Below are 26472 nucleotides of genomic sequence, written 5' to 3'. Positions count from 1 at the left end.
TGAGACAGCCCTGAGGGCCTTCCTGCAAACAGCTGAGTGGAACTCACTCTGAAGAAGTGTTAGAAGATCCAGAAGTAGGAATGAGGTCACAATCAGAGAAATGATATTTGGTAACATGCAAGACCCTGTGTCTGTCCCCAGGCAGTCCTGACCTGGGAACTCCCGGAAACATTAGCAAGTGTGGGATACTGTAGTGCTCTGTGTTCTTAAGCACAGCTTGATATGGTTAGCGACCCCGGGTAAGCTTTTGAGGTGTGTTCCTTTCCTGTTTAACTTTCTGATTGTTTGTCCACTGAACGTCAGTATATTCCCAATAGTATGTCCAGGTCTTTTCAAATTATAAGTCTCAATAAATGTAAACTGATGAAGAGAAATCCATTAATATTGTGTGTCTAAGTTTTAACACTTAACTGATACAATGTAAATTAATGCACATTGTTAACAATCACAAATGTTAACACTTAACTGATACAAATGTGATTGTGATTGTTAACACTTAACTGATACAATGTACAATTAATGTACATTGTGAACAATGTAGTACAGTGTTAATCACAATTGCACTGTATTAATGTTAACAATCACATTGTTAGCACTTAACTGATACAATGTACAATTGGTGAAGTGCACAATCAGTGTGCTTCATTAGAAGAAAGCAAACTGAATTAAATGCCGTGCCAGTCATAGAGAAGTTTTTATTATTCTGTGGTGAGAAAAGACAAGAACTAAAGGAAACTTTCAGTTTTGTTCTAACTTCACTCGTACACAATGTTGGTGTTTCTTGCATTATCACTCGTGACTGCAACAAGTAACAGAATTGGATGGGTTCTGAAGGAAGGGTGTGCCAGTCCTCACTTCAGCACCCAGCCTCTGGACCACCCCTTTTCTTGAAACTTTCACTTTTCTTTGCCCATGACTAGATTCTCCTGATTCCTCTCCTACCTCCCTGAATTTTTCTTCTGTTTTAGATTTATCCATCCAGTCTCACACTGTATATTTACCAAAGATTTGTCCCTGCAGCTTTTCTCTTTTTTCTATACACTCTTTCCCTTCACAAATTCTTCTGACATTATGGCCTCAACAGAGAGCTCTACATGCTTGACACCCAAAGACATACCTCTCCCCCTCTCTTAAAACCGAAAAACATTTACATTTTTAAAAAATTTCCAACTATCTACATATCCTGCTACCATCTCAAATTCAACTGAATACACATCTCAAATCTATTTCTTTTCCCATAGCCCCTTTCTTTTGGAATGGAACTATCCTTCTCTAGTTATATAAGACCCCCCAACTCTCCCTTCACTCAGGGGAGAGTTTCAGTGCAGAACGCATACTAACCAATAGCATTGTTACTTTTCTCTTTAGAAAATGTCTTCCTTCCTTTTGAAATACTAACAAGGAAAAACAGAGATCTGCATTATTCACCTTATCAAGCTCTACCCTTTCATATTAAGTATTTCAATTTGTTGACTTTGAAGAAAGACCAAACAGAGTACCTTCAATAGTTATTAGTGTGTCACAAGTATCAAACCTTTAATGTTATTTTAAACCTACATGACTGATGTGTTGGAGTCCTTATTGAGCTTCTGTAAAAAATTATTCTTGTAATGGCTTTTGGTAGAACCTTGGATCAAAACTAGAGATTATAAAATAAAGCCACAGTTGTTCTAAACCTCCAAATTTTACTGCATTATTGGAAGAGTAAATACATATGGATATATTTGAGTTACTGTTGATTCTGAGGAAAACTTCTACATACTGAAAGAATGAATCGTTTCTCTTTTTTTTATTTTTATTTTTTGAGACAGAGTCTTGCTCTGTTGCCCAGGCTGGAGTGCAGTGGCATGATCTCAGCTCACTGCAACCTCCACCTCCCGGATTCACACCATTCTCCTGCCTCAGCCTTCCCAGCACCTGGGACTACAGGCGCATGCTGCCACGCCTGGCTAATTTTTTGTATTTTTAGTAGAGACAGGGTTTCATCGTGTTAGCCAGGATGGTCTCAATCTCCTGACCTCGTGATCCGCCCACCTCGACCTCCCAATGTGCTTAGATTACAGGTGTGAGCCACTGCGCCTGGCAAATATGAATAATTTCTAAAGACAGCAACAGTAAATTTCCATCTATACCGAGATTATACTGCATAATATACAGGGGGAGAAGACCATGGAATGTTTTTAAGTCCTTTCTTACATTTTAAGTAAAAGAATTTGTGTATAATGATGCATATCATGAAGTGGGCTTTTTTCTGTTCCATGTACTTCATATGGAAAAGAATTCAAAGGCTCCTCTGTTCTACTAAAAATAAGCTTAATAATAATAATTCCTTTTCTGAAAATATTTCATTGGCCCCCTAAGTTTGCTGATAAAGGCTGTGGAGTGGGTGAAGGAAAGCAGCAGGGCAAGAGGGGATGCAAGCTGCTCCTGAAGTTTCCATCTTGGGTGTGATGAGTCGAGGACCCAGAGCACAGTTCAGGCCACTGCCAAGAGTGGCAGGAAGGGGAGTACCCACAACAATTTAGTGTCTCCTTCCCCAACCCCTATGGTAACATCCAAAGCTTTGTGGTGGGATGAGAGTTTTATAACAACGGAAAGAGAAGTAACAATAGAAAGAAGTGAAGACAGCAAGGCCTTCTGGTTGAGACATTATAATTAATTTAACCACTGTAAAGAAGGATCCTACCCTGACCCAATCTCAGCCTGTGAGCCTGGTGATAATGGAGTGAACAGTCAAGTGAAGATTGAGGACCATCCTAAAACAGGAGGAGGATCTAGTGGGAGGATGAGAAGGGGAATGGCGCAGAGAGATGCAAACCCCAGGGTGTCCCAGCTGACCACTAGGCTCATCAAGAGTGGAAGTAAAGCAGGGCAGTGGAGATGGGGAAACTATAGAGCAGGAGGTTCATCCTCTGCTGTTTCAGCAGAGAGCCTGAAAGTGTGATCTTTCCCTGGAGCCCACTAGAGCAGAAGGAAGACATGGGGAAGGAGGAGAGGGGACCCCAAGGTCCAAGAAATTATGCTGTGGAACATCCTGAAGTGGAAACTTACCTTGTTGTAATTCATATTCCCTTAATGGCATCATTGCAGCATCCGGAAAATGCTATTTATACTACTTAGAACCACAGAGTCATAGGATTTGAGACTTATAAGAAAGAGATTCCTCATACAAGTAAGAAAACTAAGCCTCAGAAAGACAATATTAAAAGGTGGTTAAAGGCATGGGCTTTGGAGTCAAATAGACCTGATTCAAATCCGTATTAATCATCAACTCTGTGGCTTTGGGGGAGATTGGCAGCTCTAATCCTCAGTTTCCTTCTACATAAAATAGGAAACACATGACCACCTCAGGGGCTTATGGTGGGTTAATGAGATAATGTAGCACTTATAACCTTTGGCATGGCTGTATGCATTATTCTTTTTCTGTCTGCTCCACTGGCATGTAAACTCCAAGAAGTTAGGGATTTTTTACAGTTTTGCTCCTGCTATATCCCCAGCTCCTGGAACAGCGCCTGGAAGTCACTCACAAATGTATACTGAATGATTCCTATGAAATGATTAAGATAATTTCTGGAATTTAATGACAGTGGTTGTTGAAAATAATGACAACAATAACGACCACAGAAAGCCAAAATGCAGTATTCAGAAAAGCCCATATCAGCACTCACAGTCATTGTTCAAATAATTATATTGTCAAGTAACTTAAACAATAAATATTCTTACTAACTACCTTACTGAAAATATCTTTTTTTCCAGTGGAGAAAAAAATTTTCATATTTTTTACTACATTTATGCTGGTTTGGCTGAAAAGAAGAAACTAGCCCATTACAAACTGCCTGAAAATAAGCCTCCCAGGTAATCTACCAGGTTGAGCTTTCATCAATAATACTTTCACTTTTCCCTTAATTTTAGACTTTTATCCTTCTTTTTATATTTTTTTCAGGTACCTACAAAATGACCACCTCAGAACAGTACAAGACATCATGAATAATAGTTTTTATAAATCCCAGTATGAATTAATTGAGCAATGTTTCAAAGTCATAGGTTTTACAATGGAGGTAAGTGTGAAGGACACTTGAACCTCTTTAGAAAGTATCTTTTTATCATCACTAATGTTAAGAGCATTTATTGAGTGATTAATATATAGCAGCATATGTGCTTTACATAGATTGAAACAGCCTTATGAAATAACTGGAAATATAATATTTACTTTATAAGTGAAGAAATAGTGGCCTTGAAATATAACTGAATTTAGTTTTGTTCTTAATATTTTATTTTACTTATACTTACATTTTCCATATACATATATGGGAAATATATAATATATAAAAATATATAAATAATTTTACATAAATGCATAAATGTTCATGTTCTTTTTAGTGTAATCTTTTTAATAACAACTTTATTAAGATATAATTTCCATACAATATAGTTCACCTATTTAAAGTGTATATTTCAGTGACCTTTAGTATATTCATAGATATGTATTCATGACCATAATAATTTTTAGAATATTTTCATATTATAAATTTTTCACCCCCAAAAGAAATATGGTAGCAATTAGCATATTTCTGATGCAATTCTGACTTCATCCCTACTTTCTATCACTATAAAGCTGCTTTTTGTGGACACTTTACGTACGTGGGATCATATAATATGTGATCTGTCATGACTGGTTTCTCTCATTTAGCATGTTTGCAAGGTTCATCCATATTTGTAGCATGTATCAGTACTTCATTTTTAAAAAAAAAGTTCTTTAATGTTTTATTTATTTATTTTTTTATTATACTTTAAGTTCTAGGGTACATGTGCACAACGTGCAGGTTTGTTACATATGTATACATGTGCCACCTTGGTGTGCTGCACCCATTAGCTTGTCATTTACATTAGGTATATCTCCTAATGCTATCCATCCCCCCTTCCCCCACCCCAGGACAGGCCCCAGTGTGATGTTCCCCACCCTGTGTCCAAGTGTTCTCATTGTTCAATTTCCACCTGTGAGTGAGAACATGCAGTGTTTGATTTTCTGTCTTTGCGATAGTTTGCTGAGAATGATGGTTTCCAGCTTCATCCATGTCCCTACAAAGGACATGAAATCATCCCTTTTTATGGCTGCATAGTATTCCATGGTGTATATGTGCCACATTTTCTTAATCCAGTCTATCATTGTTGGACATTTGGATTGGTTCCAAGTCTTTGCTATTGTGAATAATGCCACAATAAACATAGGTGTGCATGTGTCTTTATCGCAGCATGATTTATCATCCTTTGGGTGTATACCCAGTAATGAGATGGCTGGGTCAAATGGTATTTCTAGTTCTAGATCCTTGAGGAATCACCACACTGTCTTCCACAATGGTTGAACTAGTTTACAGTCCCACCAACAGTGTAAAAGTGTTCCTATTTCTCCACATCCTCTCCAGCACCTGTTGTTTCCTGACTTTTTAATGATCACCATTCTAACTGGTGTGAGATGGTATCTCATTGTGGTTTTGATTTACATTTCTCTGATGGCCAGTGATGATGAGCATTTTTTTATGTGACTGCTGGCTGCATAAATGTCTTGAGAAGTGTCTGTTCATATCCTTTGCCCACTTTTTGATAGGGTTGTTTGTTTTTTTCTTGTAAATTTGTTTAAGCTATTTGTAGATTCTGGATATTAGCCCTTTGTCAGATGGGTAGATTGTAAAAATTTTCTCCCATTCTGTAGGTTGCCTGTTCACTCTCATGGTAGTTTCTTTTGCTGTGCAGAAGCTCTTTAGTTTAATTAGATCCCATTTGTCAATTTTGGCTTTTGTTGCCATTGCTTTTGCTGTCTTAGTCATGAAGTCCTTGCCTGTGCCTGTGTCCTGAATGGTATTGCCTAGGTTTTCAAGGGTTTTTATGGTTTTAGGTCTAACATTTAAGTCTTTAATCCATCCTGAATTAATTTTTGTATAAGGTGTAAGGAAGGGATCCAGTTTCAACTTTCTACATATAGCTAGCCAGTTTTCCCAGCACCATTTATTAAATAGGGAATCCTTTCCCCATTTTTTATTTTTGTCAGGTTTGTCAAAGATCAGATGGTTGTAGATATGCGGCATTATTTCTGAGGGCTCTGTTCTGTTCCATTGGTCTACATCTCTGTTTTGCTACCAGTACCATGCTGTTTTGGTTACTGTAGCCTTGTAGTATAGTTTGAAGTCAGGTAGCGTGATGCCTCCAGCTTTGTTCTTTTGGCTTAGGATTGTCTTGGCAATGTGGGCTCTTTTTTGGTTCCATATGAACTTTAAAGTAGTTTTTTCCAATTCTGTGAAGAAAGTCATTGGTAGCTTGATGGGGATGGTATTGAATCTATAAATTACCTTGGGCAGTATGACCATTTTCACAATATGGATTCTTCCTATCGATGAGCATGGAATGTTCTTCCATTTGTTTGTATCCTCTTTTATTTCGTTGAGCAGTGATTTGTAGCTCTCCTTGAAGAGTTCCTTCACATCCCTTGTAAGTTGGATTCCTAGGTATTTTATTCTCTTTGAAGCAATCGTGAATGGGAGTTCACTCATGATTTGGCTCTCTGTTTGTCTGTTATTGGTGTATAGGAATGCTTGTGATTTTTGCACATTGATTTTGTATCCTGAGACTTTGCTGAAGTTGCTTATCAGCTTCAGGAGATTTTGGGCTGAGATGAGGGAGTTTTCTAAATATACAATCACATCATCTGCAAAGAGGGACAGTTGACTTCCTCTTTTCCTAATTGAATACCCTTTATTTCTTTCTCCTGCCTGATTGCCCTGGCCAGAACTTCCAACACTATGTTGAATAGGAGTGGTGAGAGAGGGCATCCCTGTCTTGTGCCAGTTTTCAAAGGGAATGCTTCCAGTTTTTGCCCATTTGGTATGATATTGGCTGTGGGTTTGTCATAAATAGCTTTTACTATTTTGAGATACATCCCATCGATACCTAGTTTATTGAGAGTTTTTAGCATGAAGGGCTGTTGAATTTTGTCAAAGGCCTTTTCTGCATCTATTGAGATAATCGTGGTTTTTTTCTTTAGTTCTGTTTATATGGTGGATTATGTATATTGATTTGCATATGTTGAACCAGCCTTGCATCCCAGGGATGAAGCTAACTTGATCGTGGTGGATCAGCTTTTTGATATGCTTGCCAGTATTTGGTTTGCCAGTATTTTATTGAGAATTTTCACATTGATGTTCATCAGGGATATTGGTCTAAAATTCTCTTTTTTTGTTGTGTCTCTCCCAGGCTTTGGTATCAGGCTGATGATGGCCTCATAAAATGAGTTAGGGAGGATTCCCTCTTTTTCTATTGACTGGAATAGTTTCAGAAGGAAGGGTACTAGCTCCTCTTTGTACCTCTGGTAGAATTCGGCTGTGAATCCGTCTGGTCCTGGACTTTTTTTCGTTGGTAGGCCATTAATTATTGCCTCGATTTCAGATCCTATTATGGTCTATTCAGGGATTCAAATTCTTCCTGGTTTAGTCTTGGGAGGGTGTATGTGTTGAGGAAATTATCCATTTCTTCTAGATTTTCTAGTTTATTTGTGTAGAGGTGTTTATAGCAATCTCTGATGGTAGTTTGTATTTCTGTGGGATTGATGGTGATATCCCCCTTTATCATTTTTTGTTGCGTCTATTTGATTCTTCTCTCTTTTCTTCTTTATTAGTGTTGCTAGTGGTCTATCAATTTTGTTGATCTTTTCAAAAAACCAGCTCCTGGATTCATTGATTTTTTGAAAGGTTTTTTGTGTCTCTATCTCCTTCAGTTCTGCTCTGATCTTAGTTATTTCTTGCCTTCTGCTAGCTTTTGAATGTGTTTGCTCTTGCTTCTCTAGTTCTTTTAATTGTGATGTTAGGGTATCAATTTTAGATCTTTCCTGCTTTCTCTTGTGGGCATTTAATGCTATAAATTTCTCTCTACACACTGCTTTAAGTGTGTCCCAGAGATTCTGGTATGTTGTGTCTTTGTTCTCATTGGTTTCAAAGAACATCTTTATTTCTGCCTTCATTTCGTTACGTACCCAGTAGTCATTCAGGAGCAGGTTGTTCAGTTTCCATGTAGTTGAGCAGTTTTGAATGAGTTTCTTAATCCTGAGTTCTAGTTTGATTGCACTGTGGTCTGAGAGACAGTTTGTTGTAATTTCTATTCTTTTACATTTGCTGAGGAGTGCTTTACTTCCAACTATGTGGTCAATTTTGGAATAAGTGTGATGTGGTGCTGAGGAGAATGTATATTCTGTTGATTTCGGGTAGAGAGTTCTGTATATGTCTATTAGGTCCACTTGGTGCAGAGCTGAGTTCAATTCCTGGATATCGTTTTTAACTTTCTGTCTCATTGATCTGTCTAATACTGACAGTGGTGTGTTAAAGTATCCCATTATTATTGTGTGGGAGTCTAAGTCTCTTTGTAGGTCTCTAAGGACTTGCTTTATGAATCTGGGTGCTCCTGTATTGGTTGCATATATATTTAGGATAGTTAGCTCTTCTTGTTGAATTGATCCCTTTACCATTATGTAATGGCCTTCTTTGTCTCTCTTGATTTTTGTTAGTTTAAAGTCTGTTTTATCAGAGACTAGGATTGCAACCCCTACTTTTTTTGTTTTCCATTTGCTTGGTAGATCTTCCTCCAACCTTTTATTTTGAGCCTATGTGTGTCTCTTCACATGAGATGGGTGTCCTGAATACAGCACACTGATGAGTCTTGACTCTTTATCTAATTTGCCAATCTGTGTCTTTTAACTGGGGCATTTAGCCCATTTACATTTAAGGTTAATATTGTTATGTGTGAATTTGATCCTGTCATTATGATGTTAGCTGGTTATTTTGCTCATTAGTTGATGCAGTTTCTTCCTAGCATCGATGATCGTTACAGTTTGGCATGTTTTTGCAGTGGCTGGTACCGGTTGTTCCTTTCCATGTTTAGTGCTTCCTTCGGGAGCTCTTGTAGGGCAGGCCTGATGGTGACAAAATCTCTCCGCATTTGCTTGTCTGTAAAGGATTTTATTTCTCCTTCACTTGTGAAGCTTAGTTTAGCTGGATATGAAATTCTGGGTTGAAAATTCTTTTCTTTAAGAATGTTGAATATTGGCCCCCACTCTCTTCTGGCTTGTAGAATTTCTGCCGAGAGATCTGCTGTTAGTCTGGTGGGCTTCCCTTTGTGGGTAACCCAGCGTTTCTCTGGCTGCCCTTAATATTTTTTCCTCCATTTCAACCTTGGTGAATCTGACAATTATGTGTCTTGGAGTTGCTCTTCTCGAGGAATTTCTTTGTGGCGTTCTCTGTATTTCCTGAATTTGAATGTTGGCCTGCCTTGCTAGGTTGGGGAAGTTCTCCTGGATAATATCCTGAAGAGTGTTTTCCAACTTGTTTCCATTCTCCCTATCACTTTCAGGTACACCAATCAGACATAGATTTTGTCTTTTCACATAGTCCCATATTTCTTGGAGGCTTTGTTTATTTCTTTTTACTCTTTTTTCTCTAAACTTCTCTTCTCGCTTCATTTCATTCATTTGATCTTCAATCACTGATACCCTTTCTTCAACTTGATTGAATCAGCTACTGAAGCTTGTGCATGTGTCCCATAGTTCTCCTGCCATGGTTTTCAGCTCCATCAGGTCATTTAAGGTCTTCTCTACACTGTTTATTCTAGTTTGCCTTTTGTCTAATCTTTTTTCAAATGTTTTAGCTTCTTTTTGGTTCAAACATCCTCCTTTAGCTTGGAGAAGTTTGTTATTACTGATCATCTGAAGCCTTCTTCTCTCAACTCATCAAAGTCATTCTCCGTCCAGCTTTGTTCCATTGCTGGTGAGGAGCTGCATTCCTTTGGAGGAGAAGAGGTGCTCTGATTTTTAGAATTTTCAGCTTTTCTGCTCTGGTTTCTCTCCATCTTTGTGGTTTTATCTACCTTTGGTCTTTAATGATGGTGACGTACAGATGGGATTTTGGTGTGGGTGTCCTTTCTGTTTGTTAGCTTTCCTTCTAACAGTCAGGACCCTCAGCTGCAGGTCTGTTGGAGTTTGCTGGAGGTCCACTCCAGACCCTGTTTGCCTGGGTATCACCAGCGGAGGCTGCAGAACTGCAAATATTGCAGAATGGCAAATATTGCTGCCTGATCCTTCCTCTGGAAGCTTCGTCTCAGAGGGGCACTCAGCTGTGTGAAGTGTCAGTCGGCCCCTACTGGGAGGTGTCTCCCAGTTAGGCTACTCGGGGGTCAGGAACCCACTTGAGGAGGCAGTCTGTCTGTTTTCAGATCTCAAACTCCATGTTGGGAGAACCACTAATGTCTTCAAAGCAGAAGTTTCTGCTGCCTTTTGTTCAGCTATGCCCTGCCCCCAGCGGTGGAGTCTACTGAGGCAGGCAGGCCTCCTTGAGCTGCGGTGGGATCCACCCACTTCGAGCTTCCTGGCCGCTTTGTTTAGCTACTCAAGCCTCAGCAATGGTGGATGCCCTTCCCCCAGCCTCGCTGCCACCTTGCAGTTCAATCTCAGACTGCTGTGCTAGCAGTGAGCAAGGCTCTGTGGGTGTGGGACCCTGCGGGCCAGGCGCAGGATATAATCTCCTGGTGTGCCTTTTGCTAAGACCATTGGAAAAGCACAGTATTAGGGTGGGAGTGTTGCGATTTTCCAGGTACCATCTGTCACAGCTTCCCTTGGCATGGAAGGGAATTCCCCGACCCCTTGTGCTTCCCAGCTGAGGCAATGCCCTGCCCTGCTTCGGCTCACACTCCGTGGGCCGCACCCACTGTCCAATAAGCCCCAGTGAGATGAACCCAGTACCTCAGTTGGAAATGCAGAAACCACCCGTCTTCTGTGTCACGCTGGGAGATGTAGACTGGAGCTGTTCCTGTTCTGCAATCTTGGAGTCAGTACTTCTTTTTTTATTGTTAAATAATATTTCATTTTATGGGTATACTTCATATTATTTGCCCATCCATTAGTTGATGGGCAACATTTGGGTTGTTTTTGCTTTTTGTCTGTTATGAATAATGCTGCTATGAACATTCATGTACAACTTTTTGTGTGGACATAAGTGTTCATTTATCTTTGATATATACCTAGCAGTGCAAATGCTGAATAGGGTAACTATGTGTTTAACCTTTTCACTAAATTGTTCCACTGTTCTCCAAAATCACTGCACCATTTTACATTCCCACCAGCACTGTATGAAGGTTCCAATTTCTCCACATCTCCATCAACACTTATTGTTATCTGTCATTTTGATTATAGTGATTCTAGTGAATGTGAAGTGGTATCACATGAGGGTTTGGTTGAATTTACCTAATAACTTAGGATGCTGAACTTCTTTTTCATGTACTTATTGGTCATCTGTGGATCTTTTTTGGATAAATGTCTGTTCAGATCCTTTGCATATTTTCTAATTGGGTTATTGTTGTTTTATTATTGAGTTGTAGAAATTTTTTATATTCTAGGTACTAGCTGCTTATCAGATACCTGATTTGCAAAAAAAAAAAAAAAAAATTCTCCTATTTGTTATATTTTCCTTTTCTTTATGGTGTCCTTTGAAGCACAAAAGTTTTTAAATTGTACGAAGTTCAGTTTATCTATTTTTTCTTTTATTGCTTGTGATTTTAGTGTTATATAGAAAACCATTGCCTAATCCGAGGTCACAAAGATTTATGCCTAAGCTTTCTTCTTATAGTTGTATAGTTTTAGCTCTTACATTTAGGTCATTGTTCCATTTTAAGTTAATTTTTGTGCATGTTGTGAGGTAGGGATCCAACTTCATTCCTTTGCTTCTGGACATTCAGTATACCAGCACCATTGTTGGAAAGATTATTCTTTCCCCATTGTTCTTGGTCAAATATCAATTAACCACAAATATATAGGTTTATTTCTGGACTCTCAATTCTATCTCATTGATTTATATATTTATCTTTATACCAGTATCACACATGAGTATCACAGCTATGTAATAAGTATTGAGATTGGGAAGCATAAATCCTCCTACAACTTTTTTCTTTGTTTTAAAATTTTTTTTGGCTTTTCAGGGTCACCCCTTAACCCTTAATAGAAATTTGAAGGATCAGCTTGTCAATTTACAGCACCTTTTAAAAAAAATTTTTTTGTTCAGCTCTCTCTTCCCCATCTTACCTCCTTAAGTCTACATCTACTCTCTTTCTCCTCCCCTAGTTAATGGATGTATACATAGTCCAATATTCCACATTTATTTACCTAGTCCTAGAGTCTTGTTTATAGATACACACCCACACACCCACACACCCATGCACATGTGTACACATGCATATATATGGTGAGATGATCATTGTTTTATTAATATGGGATTATATTACACACACTTTTCTATATCTGATTTTTCTTACTCAGCAATACCTGTGAAAATCCCTTCAAATCACCTAATATTTCACTGAATCACCTCTTTTAAAGGTAGTATAATGTTCCACGGTGTGTACTACCATAATTTATTCAGCCATTCAGCCATGACTGGGCATATAACTATGAATGTTTCCAGATCTTCGCCACCATGAGCAAAGCTGAAGTATGTCCTTATTGACTGATTCATTTCTTTCTATGGAATAGGTTCCTAGTAGTGGAATTTCTGGGTTAAAATGTATGTATTTTTTAAATTTGAATAGAACTTGCAAGATTGCCTTCCAATAGTTCTGTAGCACTTCACATTTCCACCAGCAATACATATTAATACCTTTCCCCCACTCATTCCTGCCAGCAATGTGTTGTGGCTTTTTAAATATTTCCTAGTCTGGTAGGTGAAAGTAGCATCTCATTTTTAATTTGCATATCCTTGACAAATAATGTATTTGAACATCTTTCCATTTGTTTGCCAGCTGCTTAGATTTACTCTTATGAATTGTATATTTATATATGTTGACCCTTTTATTGAATTATTTATATGTTTTATGTCAATTTGTAAGGGCTCATTGAATATTATAGACATTATATGTTTCTATCATTTGTGTTATAAATGTTTCTTTGTAGTTGTATAATTTGTCTGTGACTTACTTTTTGTCATATTGTTTACCATAATGAAGTTTTAAATTTTCATTTATTCAAACAAATTTACCTTTTTGTTCATAATATCTAGGTCTCTACTTTCAGTTAAAAAGTTTTCCCCTAACTCTAGTTTGTACGTGTAGTCTCCTAGATTTTCTTGAAAGTTTAAAAAATAAATTATCTTTAATCCATTTGAAATTTATTTTATGGTACCAGATGGAGCACCACTTTTTTTGTATTCCAGATGGAGAGCCAGAATTGATTTATCCTATATTAAGGCCTTATATGACATGTAATCTATTTTTGATGCCTCTATTTTAGCCATTGATCTATGTTTTCTATTTCTATAGCAGTATTCTGTTGACTTGATTACAGTGGTTTGATTCTGTGTTTTTCTAGTAAGGCTATTCCTGCTCTCGCTTTCTTCTTTTCCATACTTTCCTTAGCTATTGTTCAGCATTGCTTGTCCATACAAACTGTAAGATCAATGTGTTCAATTCCAACAACCCCAGTTGGACTTTTAATTAGAATTGTATTGAATTTATATATTAGTTTTTGGAGCACTGTCATTTTCATGATATGTATGTCTTCTCATCCCAAATTATGAAGTGACTTATGTACTTTTTGTCATATGACTTTGTTTGTTTAGATGCTGTTTTGAGTTTTTAATAATAATCTATAGTTATATTCATCTAAAACTTGTGTCTTATTTTTAAATTTATTAATAACTATGTTAAGGTTTTTATTATAAGTGAAATGAATTTTCCATTGGTAGAATTTTTGAGATACATAATCATGCCATTAGCAAAAAGAAGAGTTTTACCCCTTTCATGTTATGTCAGTCATTTCTTTTTCTTTTTTGTACTTAGATCATCTAAGACTAGTCTAAGTCAATATTAAGTAATAATGATTATAGTTGGTCTCTCAGTCTAGTTTCTGATTTTAAATGGTTTTAGTGTTTTGCTATTTTTTGAAAAAGAATATTTATCATAATTAATTTCCTTTTATTGCTGTTTTATTTAGGTTTGTAATTAGGAATTCTGCTGAATTTTACCAAATGTTTTTTTCAGCAGCTATTGATATAATCATATTTTTTCCTACGGCAGTTTGTGGATGTCTCCTTATTATGTTGATAGATTCTTAATATTTAAATATCCTTACATTTCTGGAATAAACCAAACAGAGTCCATCTATATTATCTTTTTGATAAATTTCTGTATCTATGAGCTAGTGTTTTATTTAGAATTTTTGCATCTATATATTTAGCAATGAAATGTATCTATTTTTTTGTTTTTTTATATCAGATTTGATTACTAAAGTTATGCCAGTGAGCTTTTTTCTTTAGGCTATGTGAGTTAAAATCAGTTCCCAATGTTCTCTGAAGATAAGAAGCACCTGGACACACATACATGAGTCTTAACCAGACCTACCGTATAGAAATTTCTGACAGAGATCTAGTATTCTGTGCCATTACAGCACCCCAAGTAATTCTTATCATTAGAGAAGATTGGGGACAATGTCTTTTAAAACCTTAAATAAAGATTAGGGGTCGGGCGCAGTGGCTCATGCCTGTAATCCCAGCACTTTGGGAGGCTGAGGCTCAAGAGATCAAGACCATCCTGGCCAACATGGTGAAACCCCATCTCTACTAAAAATACAAAAAATTAGCCAGGCGTGGTGGCAGGCACCTGTAATCCCAGCTACTTGGGAGGCTGAGGCAGGAGAATCGCTTGAACCCGGGAAGCAGAGGTTGCAATGAGCCAAGATCGCGCCATTGCACTCCAGCCTGGGTGAAAAGAGTGAAACTCCATCTCAAAAAAAAAAAAAACATTAGGGTAAAACTCAATGTGTCTGACCCTTGGGCCTTTTTGATATTGAGTCTTTAATTACCTTTCTGATTCTTCTATGATAATTATCTTTTTGAATTTGTTTTTCTCTTTTGGGTTATTTGTATTTTGCTAAGAAATTATCTTATGCCATAGACTTTCTTGCTGAATTTTCTTATAATACTTTAAATTAATCCCATATCTCTGGCTTTGTTTCCTTTCTCATTCCAATGAGAAATTCTCATTTTTGCCCTTACTCTCTTTTATCTTTAATTGGGTTTACAAGGGGGTTTCAAATCTTAAAAAAAAGAAAAAGGCAAAACCACAACAGCTATTGGATGCATTTACCCATCTGATAAATGTTTTCATTGTCTGTATTATCGGTTTTAATTAGATTTTTATATTTTTATTAATTTATTCATTTGTTTCTTCTGTTCTTTTTTTTTTTTTAAGAGAATACTTGGTTCCTCTATTTCTTTACATTGTTATTGAATAATGAAAGCATTTAGGGCTAGAAATTTATCCCTAAGTAATAAACACTTCCTTATGTCCCATAGGTTGTATTTTTAAAATTTTTGTAACAAAGTATCGTGTTTAATAGGGACTCCTAAGGCTTTTATTTTTTTTATTTTTATTTTTTTTTGGAGACGGAGTCTCGCTCTGTCACCGAGGCTGGAGTGCAGTGGCGCGATCTCGGCTCACTGCAAGCTCCACCTCCCGGGTTCACGCCATTCTCCTGCCTCAGCCTCTCCGAGTAGCTAGGACTACAGGCGCCCGCCACCACGCCCGGCTAATTTTTTGTATTTTTTTTTAGTAGGGACGGGGTTTCACTGTGGTCTCGATCTCTTGACCTCGTGATCCGCCCGCCTCGGCCTCCCAAAGTGCTGGGATTACAAGCGTGAGCCACCGCGCCCGGCCTTAAGGCTTTTAGAGAAGCTTTCAGACTTCGCTTGTAACAGTTTATTGTTTGCTACATTGATTCAGAGTGTTTAATAAAAGAAGATTTTACTCTGAATGTGAATCAGGCTTTTAGATGAACTCTTTCTGGAATTTTAGATGAACTCTTTCTGCAATTTGATTGCATTTTCATAAATGACACTCCTGCAGCTTTAAATAGTCAATGTGTCTGCTTAAGAAGTTTACCAAGATCCCTTGGGTTATCAGAGCTTTACTAAGAGCTTAAGCTAAAACAAACAAACAAACAAAAAACTAATTCTTCAATTCTTCTCAAAAAAATCAGAAAATTTAATCAGCAATATATAAAGTGTAGAAATGCTAATAGACGTGAAACTTTATAAAAATTATTCATATTGTATGCTATGAAATTATTGAATCTAATGATTTTGTAGTCTGTTTTTAAGGCACTGTTGACTCCCTTCTAAAATGGAAGACTATCAGAAATAACTTTAGTTCCATGATCCATCTGCTTGCCAAAGTAATATTTGTAAAGATGTAAGTGCTTTTGGCATATTCTCCAAATAAGGAACTTCTGCTGTTGGCAGCTCTGAAGACAGGAGTCTCTCAGTCTTGCCTTCTCTTTGAAAGCTTTTGGCTCCATCTTGAGTATCCTTGCTGCAGGCTTACAGGAGGTAGGGACTGGGGGATGTTTTCAAGACCTTGCCCCTAGAAGATGAAGTGTGATCTTTACCAACTGGGTGAGGTTGGAGAAGAAGCAGAGTAAATGGATTTTATTTTGTTTGGAAACTAGGGCCCTGCCTTGCAAGAGAGGTTTAGGTAAATCCAGTGCCATTTTTGTCCATCAAGATCTTAGGAATCTTCACTGATCCATCTCCCCAAAGCTAACTTTATAACCCAGAGATTTTCCAGACAGTTATTTGATAGAACAAGAATACATAGATTCAAATGGAATTCCAGTTATTTAGTTCAGCACTATCTTAGTTAATAAGGACTTCTTGAAAGAGAGATTTTGTTTTGTACAATCCATGTAAGAATGGAAAATGTAGAATAATGATATGACAAGTTGCCCACTCTAGCTTAAGAAATGAGAAATAAAAATTACTATGAAAGGAACTTTGTTAGACTTAACTGACAAATCAGACAGTATCTGTAACAATGAATATTCAGAGTACAGTACTACCCTCTTATCTGCAGTTTCACTTTCTGCAGTCCCAGTTACCTGTAGTCAACTGCAGTTTGAAAATATTAAACAGAAAATTCTAGAAATAAACAATTTTAAATAGCATGCCGTGCTGAGTAGCATGATGAAATCCCACTCCTTCCATCCTGGTAAATGAATCTTCTCTTTGTCTAGCATGCCCATGCTGTATAGGCTACCTGCCCCTTAGCCACTTAGTAACCCTGTTGGTTATCAGTTCAAAAATACATAGTACATGTATAGAGAGTTCAGTTCTATCTGTGATTTCAGGAATCCACTGGAGGTCTTGGGAGGTGTCCACCATGGATTAGAGGGGACTACTATAGTCTGGTGTGTTACAGTCAAACAATGGTTGCTGTGAAACATTCCAACTTTTAAAGTAAACTTTTCTAGTATGGGCTTTCTCCTTAACCAAGAGGAATTCAGATTTGATGAAGAGACTCTTTCCTGGCTACTTTTGCAGGTCCAGAATTTAGAATCTCTCATTGAATTCTGAATAAACATTGCTACTCTGTTTCTAGAGGAATTAATTGCTTGTAGGGAAATAGGTGAAAGAGAGTTTGAGGAGCCGGAGGGAATCTGGAAGGCTATTTCCAGAGCCAATCAAGAATTATTAACAACTCCTCTTGGGACCAGAGGGGGAGTTATTGCAATGAGTTCCCCCAAAGAGTTCTGATTTTACCAGAACATTATGAATTATAAGGACAACAACAAAGTTGTACTCTAGACTCAATGGCAAGCCAAGATTGAATGCATCCTTAGGAAGACATTTTACTCACAAAAAGTCGTGAGCTGAAGTTAAATGACTTTTTGGCTTAAAAGTAGAGACTCCAACTTGACCATCTTCATTTCTGAATCATGCTTTCTCTCCACTGATTCATGGACCCTACCTGGAACTTTGGGTTGACGTCAGGCTGTCCACTCTATATCTACTCCACTGCAGCTGTAATTTGGGAACTCAGTGGTTCTGTGGTCTCTAGGTCACAAAGGAGATGAATGGGCCCTGTCTCTCTCGATGCATTAGATGGTTTTTAGGCTATAAAATGGAACAAAAATCCATTGTTTAATGCATTTTCTCTGAGGGCTTTTGGAGAAGCTTTCACACTTTGCTCTTAGCTGTAATTTGTTACAGTGAGACAGTACCTGGTTCTTAAGTGGCCAGTATGTGAATCTCATTCCCCCATCTCCCTCCCTCCAAAAAAATAAAGCAGCAAAGGTTGGCAGGATGTCTGGATTGATATATGGCTTGACCATAGCACCTTTTGTCTGAGAGTTGAAAGAAAATGATGAGGAGTGAGTAGGAGTTGAACAACGGAGAGATCACTAAGCATTTAGAACTTATCATGGATACCTCATGTAAAGGATAGAGTGTGCATACCCTTGTACATGCCATGAGGTCTGCGTGGTAGACATCCTATCATGCTGAAATTTGTGCCATTGACCTTACCTGACTGTCTTTTGGAAACAAAGTCTGAACTGTAGGACCTGGAGTCAGAGATGACCCTGATAAATTTCTGGAAAATCATTTTTTGGGGTTTCTTTTTTTTTTTTTTAAAGAGATGGGATCTCTCTCTGTGTTGCCCAGGCTGGAGTGCAGTAGTACAGCTCACTGTAGTTTCAAACTCCTGAGCTCAATCTTTCCTCCCACCTCAACCTCCTGATCAGCTGGGACTATAGGCAATTACAACCGTGCCCAGCTAACTTTTTAAAACATTTTTTGTAGAGATGCATCTCACTATGTTGCCCAGGCTGGTCTCAAACTCCTGGCCTTAAGTGATCCTCCTGCCTCAGCCTCCCAAGTAGCTGGAATTACAGGGATGAGACGCTGTGCCTGGTGATATTTTTAATGACAGAGAAATAAATGTGTTCGTAATGGCTTCAACTCTGGGAGAGGAACTCCCTGATTCAGAAAGCATGAGTTTCAGCCATATTCCAGGTGATATGTGGCCCCCACCCAAAGACTACAGATGAGCTAGGGGCACACTCCAAGGAGACTCCACATGCCACCCTGTTCTAAATATAGTCTCATTCTTATGCTCTAATTCTGATGTCCCAGGCATCATAAATGACCACTTGAGTGTTTTGCTCGTTAGTCAGCCTAACCCTAATTCTACCCCTACCCCTTCCTAGGCATGACCACTTCCAGGTGCATCTTTCCCCGCTGCCAACATTCAGTTTCAAATCTGGCCCCTCCCCTTCCACTGCATCATTTCCTCTCCCTCAGCCCTCCCTAATCTGGTCCTCACCCTTCCCACAGTTTGTACCTATGAAGACAAGCTGATTCAAGCATTCCGTGTCCTGGCTCTTAAAGCAGAGCCAATTTATTTGGGATTCAGTCAATAAAGAAAAAAGCAGCAGTCATGCTTTTCCTCAATCCTTGGTCATAAGATCAGTGTTGCTAGTGGTAGATGCTCCTTGTGTACTGTGGCCTGGCTCTGTTGGATGCCTGGTTAGGGGAAAACAGGAGCAGCTAATAGGAGCTCAGGGCATCCTTCTAACTGGAAGATGTACAACAAGCAAGGCACTGCCTGCTTGTGACCAGGGGCTGAGCCTCTTCATAGCTCTTTTCCCTGCCTTTTGTCTTCAGAGTTGATCTGCTTCTTACACATTCACTTTTCCAGAGTTTACTGTCTTAGAAGCAAGGATTCATTTTTAATTGGTTTGTTTACTTCGAAGTCCCACTCATTAGAGGCAGTGTTTCACTTATATTTGGCTCAACTACTTTCTCTTGCTTGGTTTAGTAACACTAATGTTTACTAACATTAAAATGAAACCCGTTTTGCAGCTAGCATCTATTGACAAATATAATTTATTTATTTCAAACTGTATATTCCAAATTTAAACATATTCAATGCTTATTGAACATCTAAACATATAGCTTAGGATAAAGGAAAATATAACATCTGTTTTTGGATCTGAAGCGCAACCACTGCTAGATATTTTGGGAAAACTTTTAGTCCAGTTCAAGGTGATTCTCCGAGGGTGTGGTGGCCTCCCATCTAAAAGCAGAAACTGTCCCAGTTTGGATTTGGTAGAATTAAACCACGTGAGTATTTACTTCCTTTTTATCCCCAATATTGATTTTTTACGCTATCTTATTGGCTTTCTTGGATATGTTCTTTGTCAATAGCTGCTTCTAATCTATTTTGATAGTAAAAGGCAACTTTTAATATCAAGATAAGTGGCATGATTCTGACATCCTCTAAGCACAGCATGTGTTCTTCACAGTTTACTGCAGCACAATTTGAGTGACTCTCCAATACAGTCTCTCTTTTTCTCGCTTTCTCTCCTGCTCTCTGTCTCTCTCATTGGTGTTGACAGCACCCCCAGTGTATGTGTCCCTTTAAATACTCTCAGAGTTTACAGTTCACATGTGCATTTGTGATTCAGCACAATCCAAAGGAATGACAGGCAAATCAAAATCAGATATTCTCTAAAAATAACACCAACTGGAAATCTCTGAAACCGTTAAACCATATGATTTCCTAAGCCATTTCCCTGCCATAGTTTTAAAATAAATGATTGGTAGTTTGATGATTCATAGTAGTTTGATGATTCAGTGAGTAGTTTGTCTCATTTAGAAGCAATTTTTACCATATAATGGGAATTTTTGTGGGGGTTTTTTGCACAAATTTATGTCTTATGTCTAAGATGTGAATGCCTTTTTTCTGTTTTAATTGCACTTTCATTTCTTATGATAGCCTAAAAATCACATGCTAGCATGTTTTCTTTAGATTATTAGTTATGTCTTTAGGGAAGATCAAGTAATATTTGTGAAAGAAATTAAATATTTTAAAGCATCACAAAAAGTATTGAATTTCCATGAAATACTCACTTTATTTTTAAAAATTGGTTTTAGGCCAGGCGTGGTGGCTCATGCTTGTAATCCTAACACTTTGGGAGACCGAGGCAGGTGGATTGCCTGAGCTCAGGAGTTCGAGACCAGCCTGGGAAACACAGTGAAACCCCGTCTCTTTTAAAATACAAAAAATTAGCCAGGTGTGGCAGCGTGCACCTGTAATCCCAGCTACTCAGGAGGCTGAGGCAGGAAAATTGCTTGAATGCAGGAGGCGGAGGTTGCAGTGAGCCGAGATTGTGCCACTGACTGCACTCCAGCCTGGCAACAGAGCAAGATTACGTCTCAAAAAAAAAAAAGAGTGGTTTTGATCAGAATGGAAAGGGTGTGTATATTCCATTTGGTTTGTCATTTGTAATAATTTAAAAATAATAATTTGATACCAAGTTATTTTTTTCATTCAAAAAACATAAAACAAGCTACAATTCCAGAATGCCATGATTTGGCCAACATTGATGACTTGAACTAAATGACACGGCCAAGGAGGTAGTTGGTAAAATAAAAATAATTCTGTGCTAAGGAGTCAAGATCCCTGGGCTAAAGTCCTTGACACTGCTTATTTCTGGCTGTGTGTCCAGTAACTAAACTTTCTGGTCTAAGCTTATTTACCAGTAAAAGGAGGGGAAAGGGATAATTAATTTCTGAGTCACTTCCTACTTTATCTATGATTCCATGACTAAAATTGAGGGGCATTTAATTTCCTTCTAGTCTTTGCAGATTGCTCATGCCGTTTTATTGCTTTAAGCGTCTGCAGAATTGAACCTAAGAATAGAGAACATATTAATATCTCACATACCAACAGCTGCAAATACTGATTGCAGAGCATCTCCTTCTATCCCATCAGTTCTTATCTGCCTGGTATGTGAGTTGCAGTAACATCCCATCTTGGGTTCCCTCCTCCCCAGCCTTCCTCCACCCCAGCCTGCCTCCCTGGCCTTTCTCAGCAGGAGCATCAGCACCATGGCTTTCCAAGGATTAGACTGGATGGTGCCAGATCTGCCAGGGATGGGCCACATTGTCCTGGTCCATGATGACCCCACCTACTTTGAGGTCTGGTCATTGTCCTCTTTCCCAGTCCTCTCTCACATGGGTATCAGTTAGGCATCAGGTATAGGTTGAGGCCCTAAGAAAAGACTTAGCACATGTTGCCAAAACAACTCTGTGCACCAAACTCAGTCTACCCTGCATGGACTGTTGTTTCCATTCCCAAAACAAAATCACTGAAAAGGAAATCATATATTTCCCAACCACAGGGCTCTGCCACTTAGAGAACTTAATTGGCTTTTGGAAAAAAAACAACTTGGCTTAGTGAGATGTTTTTGTTCTCATAAACTCTAACCATTCACTCAGGATGCAAAGTTTGACATCAAAAGAAGGGGACATTTAGATTTATAAAAAAATTCTGAGAAAGATAAGTAGAAACAATGAGGCACAGATTAGGAGTCTTATAGACATAAAACAAATAAGAGAGATTCTGTTTTGAAAGTGAAGGAAATTGCACTGTCACTTGATTGAAACAAAAGAAAACAGTTTGACAAGCATTTATTGAGTACTACCTGTGTACCAGGCTCTGTGCTAAAAATTAGAGGTATGAATTAGTCACAGTCTTTGTCCTCAGTAAGTTTATAATCTGATAGAAGAAATATACACTAGGCATCATTTCAATAAAATGTAGTCAACTCTATGACAGCAGAGAATTTCATGGAAACATGAAGTCTGGGATGGAAAAAAGAACACCCCAGAATGGGAAAAAAGAACAGCATAAGCCAGAACTGAGACATGAAATTAACAAAATAACCTGGAATGCTTGGGAACCTACGAGGAATTTGGCTGGCTGAAATACGTCAAAGAAAACTAGCTGGAAATGACAATGGACAGGCAGTCAGGCACAAGAAGATGCGGCACCTTCCTTCTCATGCCTTAGTAGGAAGCTGGAGGCTTATTGTTAGGGGAATAGGGGCCATTGAAGGATTTTAACTGGAGACATAGGATGATGTGATTTGCCTACAAGAAAAGTCACTCTGACGGCCATGTGGAAGACGGATTGGTGAGTGGCAAGACCAGAGGCACGGAGACTGGTCAAGAAGAGGATAATGCCACAGGCAAGCTGTGCACAAATCATGTTTTTGAGTCTAGGTATGACCCCACCTTGACGGATAAATATGCAACTAAATGCAGGCAGTTCACCTGTTAGTTGTTTTTAATATCCAAAGAAGGCATGCTTGTGCTCAGAAAGGACAATTTACAGTTGCTTATGTTTAATTAATTCAGTATATGTATTAATGATTTTGAAACCATGTACCTATATCTAGATTTTTTCTTAAGCTTTTAAGTTCTGCTCACTCATCATTTTATTCAATTTGTGAACCCAACAGTTTTTTGTATAAGAATAGAAAAAAAACTCAGTTGTTCTTTATTCATTTAACTCATAAACATAACTTTACATTGCCCTAAACAAACATAACTAAATTCTCTTAAACACGTGAACTTATATAAAAATTTAGTACATCTCAGTTTTTTGAATGCTCCAAATGATGGACAGAGCAGGCTTACGAGGACTGATAAGTGCTTTCTAAACTTTCTAATAATTTACCAAATCTTCTTATGCACTTAAACTTACTAGTGCATAAGAAGATCTAATAATTCAAAATTATTAATGTAGTAAATCAAGTTGTCTTTTACATTTGAATGCAGTTTGCAATCAAAATATGTTCTGCTTTTCAAATTAAAGTCATAAGTGTAATATCAAATAAGTATTTAAATTTAAGTTGTAAGACTAATAGGTGATTTACTATGTCACTAATAAGATCTTTACTATGTCTCACATATTAACAGTTTTAGATATTTAAGAATAAACACACTGATTATTCCAAGATTACGTATCTTATTCATAAATTTAACCAAAAAAAAGCATTAGTTTGTTAGGGCTGCCATAACAAACTACCACATACCTTGTAGCTTAAACCACAGAAATTTATTGTTGACAGCACCGGAGGCTCAAAGTCTGAGATTAGGATGTGGACAGGGTTTGTTTCTCCTGAGAGTTGTGAGGCAGAATCTGTTCTATGCTCCACTCCCAGTTTCTGGTGGTTCCCCAGTAATCATTGGTATTCTTGTACTGCAGGTCTATCACCCCATCTCCACCTAAATTTGTCTTTACCTGGTGTTCTCCTTGTGTGTGTCTGTCTTTTCACATGATGTTCTTTTAAACAGACACCAGTATAGTAGATTAGGAATCCAACCTACTCCAGTATGATCTTATCTTAACTATTTACATTTGCAATGAGCCTATTTCCAAATAAGACCACGTTCTGAGTACTGGGACTTAGGACTTCAACATATGAATCTGAGGGGAACACAATTCAACCCACAACAGATACTACAGATTTCATTTACTTCAATACCTCTATTCTTATTTTTATATTTTCCTGGGATTATGAGCTGAGACTAAAAGTTCAGGACTATTCTTTGGGGACAAAGCATTTTGAGACTTTCTCCAAAATCTAGATCCTGTGTTTTTCTGGGACAAGGTTTCTCTACCTCAGTACTATTTACATTTGGGGCCAGGTAATTCTTGTGGGGTTTCTTCTGTGCGATGTAGGATGTTTAGCAGCACCCTTGATCCCTACTCTGTAGATGCCAGTAGCACTCCAACCCCATTTGTAGCAACCAAAAATGTCTCCAAACATTGCCAAATGTCCTGTGAGGGCAGAGTTGTTGCTCCTTTCCCCACAATTGAGGACCACTATTTTAAGGTCATTTAATCCAAGCCACAGATCTGGGTCTATTCTCATCAAATCCAGATGGGGAACCCCAAGATGTACCTTTCAGCTGATATTTAGTTGTGATACCTGGTGTATCATACATTCTCCTGGGCATATTTCAGGTGTTATTCCTACTGAATTTTCATTATAACCTCTCTGAAGAATTTTTCTGCAGTTTTGGGTAGGTAGGATTTGGAGATGCAACTCTATATACAGCCAAGCCTCTTCACTATTTTACGGATTCAACCAATCCCTTAAACTTTATGATGGAATTCTGCATCATTTTATATACTTCCAAGTTCATAGACCAGTTTTATACTCATTATATTGGTAACATCCTTATCTAGGGTAAAAAAACACATTTAAAAAAACTTACTTAAGTTCAGGGTACATGTGCAGGTTTATTAATGTAGGGAAACGTGTGTCATGGGGGTTTGTTGTACAGATTATTTCATCACCCAGGTATTAAGCCTAGTACCCATTAGTTATTTTTCTTGATCCTCTCCCTCCTCCTACCCTGTGCCACGCCCCCTACCTTCCAACCTCCAATAGGTCCCAGTGTGTGTTGTTCTCCTCTATGTGTCCCTGTATTCTCATCATTTAGCTCCCACTTATAAGTGAGAATATGCAGTATTTGGTTTTCTGTTCCTGTGCTATTTTGCTAAGGATAATGGCCTCCAGTCCATCCATGTCCCTGCAAAGGACATGATCTCATTCTTTTCTGTGGCTACGTAGTATTCCATGGTGTATATGTCCCACTTTTTCTTTACCCAATGTATCATTGATGGGCATTTAGGTTGATTTCATGTCTTTGCTATTGTGAATAGTGCTGCAATGAACATATGCATACATGTATCTTTATAATAGAAAAATTTATATTCCTTTGGTTATATACCCAGTAATGGAATTGCTGGGTCAAATAGTATTTCTGTCTTTAGGTCTTTGAGGAATTGCCACACTGTCTTCAACAATGGTTGAACTAATTCAAACTCCCACCAACAGTGTAGAAGCGTTCCTTTTTCTCCACAACCTCGCCAGCATCTGTTATTTTTTGACTTTTTAATAATAACCATTCTTACTGGTGTTAGATGGTATCTGATTGTGGTTTTGATTTGCATTTCTCTAATGATCAGTGACATTGAGCTTTTTTCATGTGATTGTTGGCTGTATGTATGTCTTCTTTTGAGAAGTGTCTGTTTATATCCTTTGCCCACTTTTTAATAGGGTTTTTTTTTTTCTAAGGCCTATAGTTTCCTCAAGAAAAATACAGCATAATATCAGATGCTGTATGAATTTTTCCACCTGAAAGCCATGAAAGCCCATGCTGGTTCCTTCATTGCAAGTTATACATATTACAAATGCTAATTCCTTATCAGAGTTTCCTTAGAAAAATGATCTACATCTAATATATCAGCATATGTATTGTTACACTTCTGAAATACACCCTACATCCATTTACTTCTTTCCATCTCTACCATTTACTATTATATCCAAGCCACTGTCATCTCTCACCTAGACCATTGCAGTAGCCTCCTGAGTTTTCCATCTTGCCCCAATCCACTCAGTTTCACAGGATAACTAGACTCATCCATTTAAAACACAAAAATAATGTTGCTTCCCACTCTGAAATCTCTGGTAGCTTTCTCTGGCAATTAGCACATAAATCAAAGCTTTTTTTTTTTTTTTTTGCAGCCCAGTCTCACTCTGTTACCGAGGTTGGAGTGCAGTGGCATGATCTCGGCTCACTGAAGCCTCCGCCTCCTGGGTTCAAGTGATTCTCCTGCCCCAGCCTCCCGAGTAGCTAGGATTACAGATGCACACCACCACGCCCCACTAATTTTTGTAGTTTTAATAGAGACGGAGTTTCACTATGTTGGCCAGGCTGGTCTCAAGCTCCTGACCTCAAGTGATCCGCCCGCCTC

At 38.1% G+C, this 26472-nt stretch overlaps 1 protein-coding gene across 1 annotated transcript in view; it reads left to right on the top strand.

Annotated features, from left to right (window-relative positions):
- Window positions 1-26472, top strand: part of MYO3A (myosin IIIA) — a 276610-nt gene that overhangs the window by 152014 nt on the left and 98124 nt on the right. The window contains exons 16-17 of the mRNA XM_032144934.2: window positions 3757-3855; window positions 3944-4058. Of these exons, the coding sequence (XP_032000825.1) occupies window positions 3757-3855; window positions 3944-4058 (214 nt within the window). The remainder of the gene's footprint in view (window positions 1-3756; window positions 3856-3943; window positions 4059-26472) is intronic.

This window comes from Hylobates moloch, unplaced genomic scaffold (genome assembly GCF_009828535.3).
Source record: "Hylobates moloch isolate HMO894 unplaced genomic scaffold, HMol_V3 SCAFFOLD_3, whole genome shotgun sequence".
NCBI classification, from domain to species: Eukaryota; Metazoa; Chordata; class Mammalia; order Primates; family Hylobatidae; genus Hylobates; species Hylobates moloch.
This window is presented reverse-complemented; position numbering and strand designations above follow the sequence as displayed.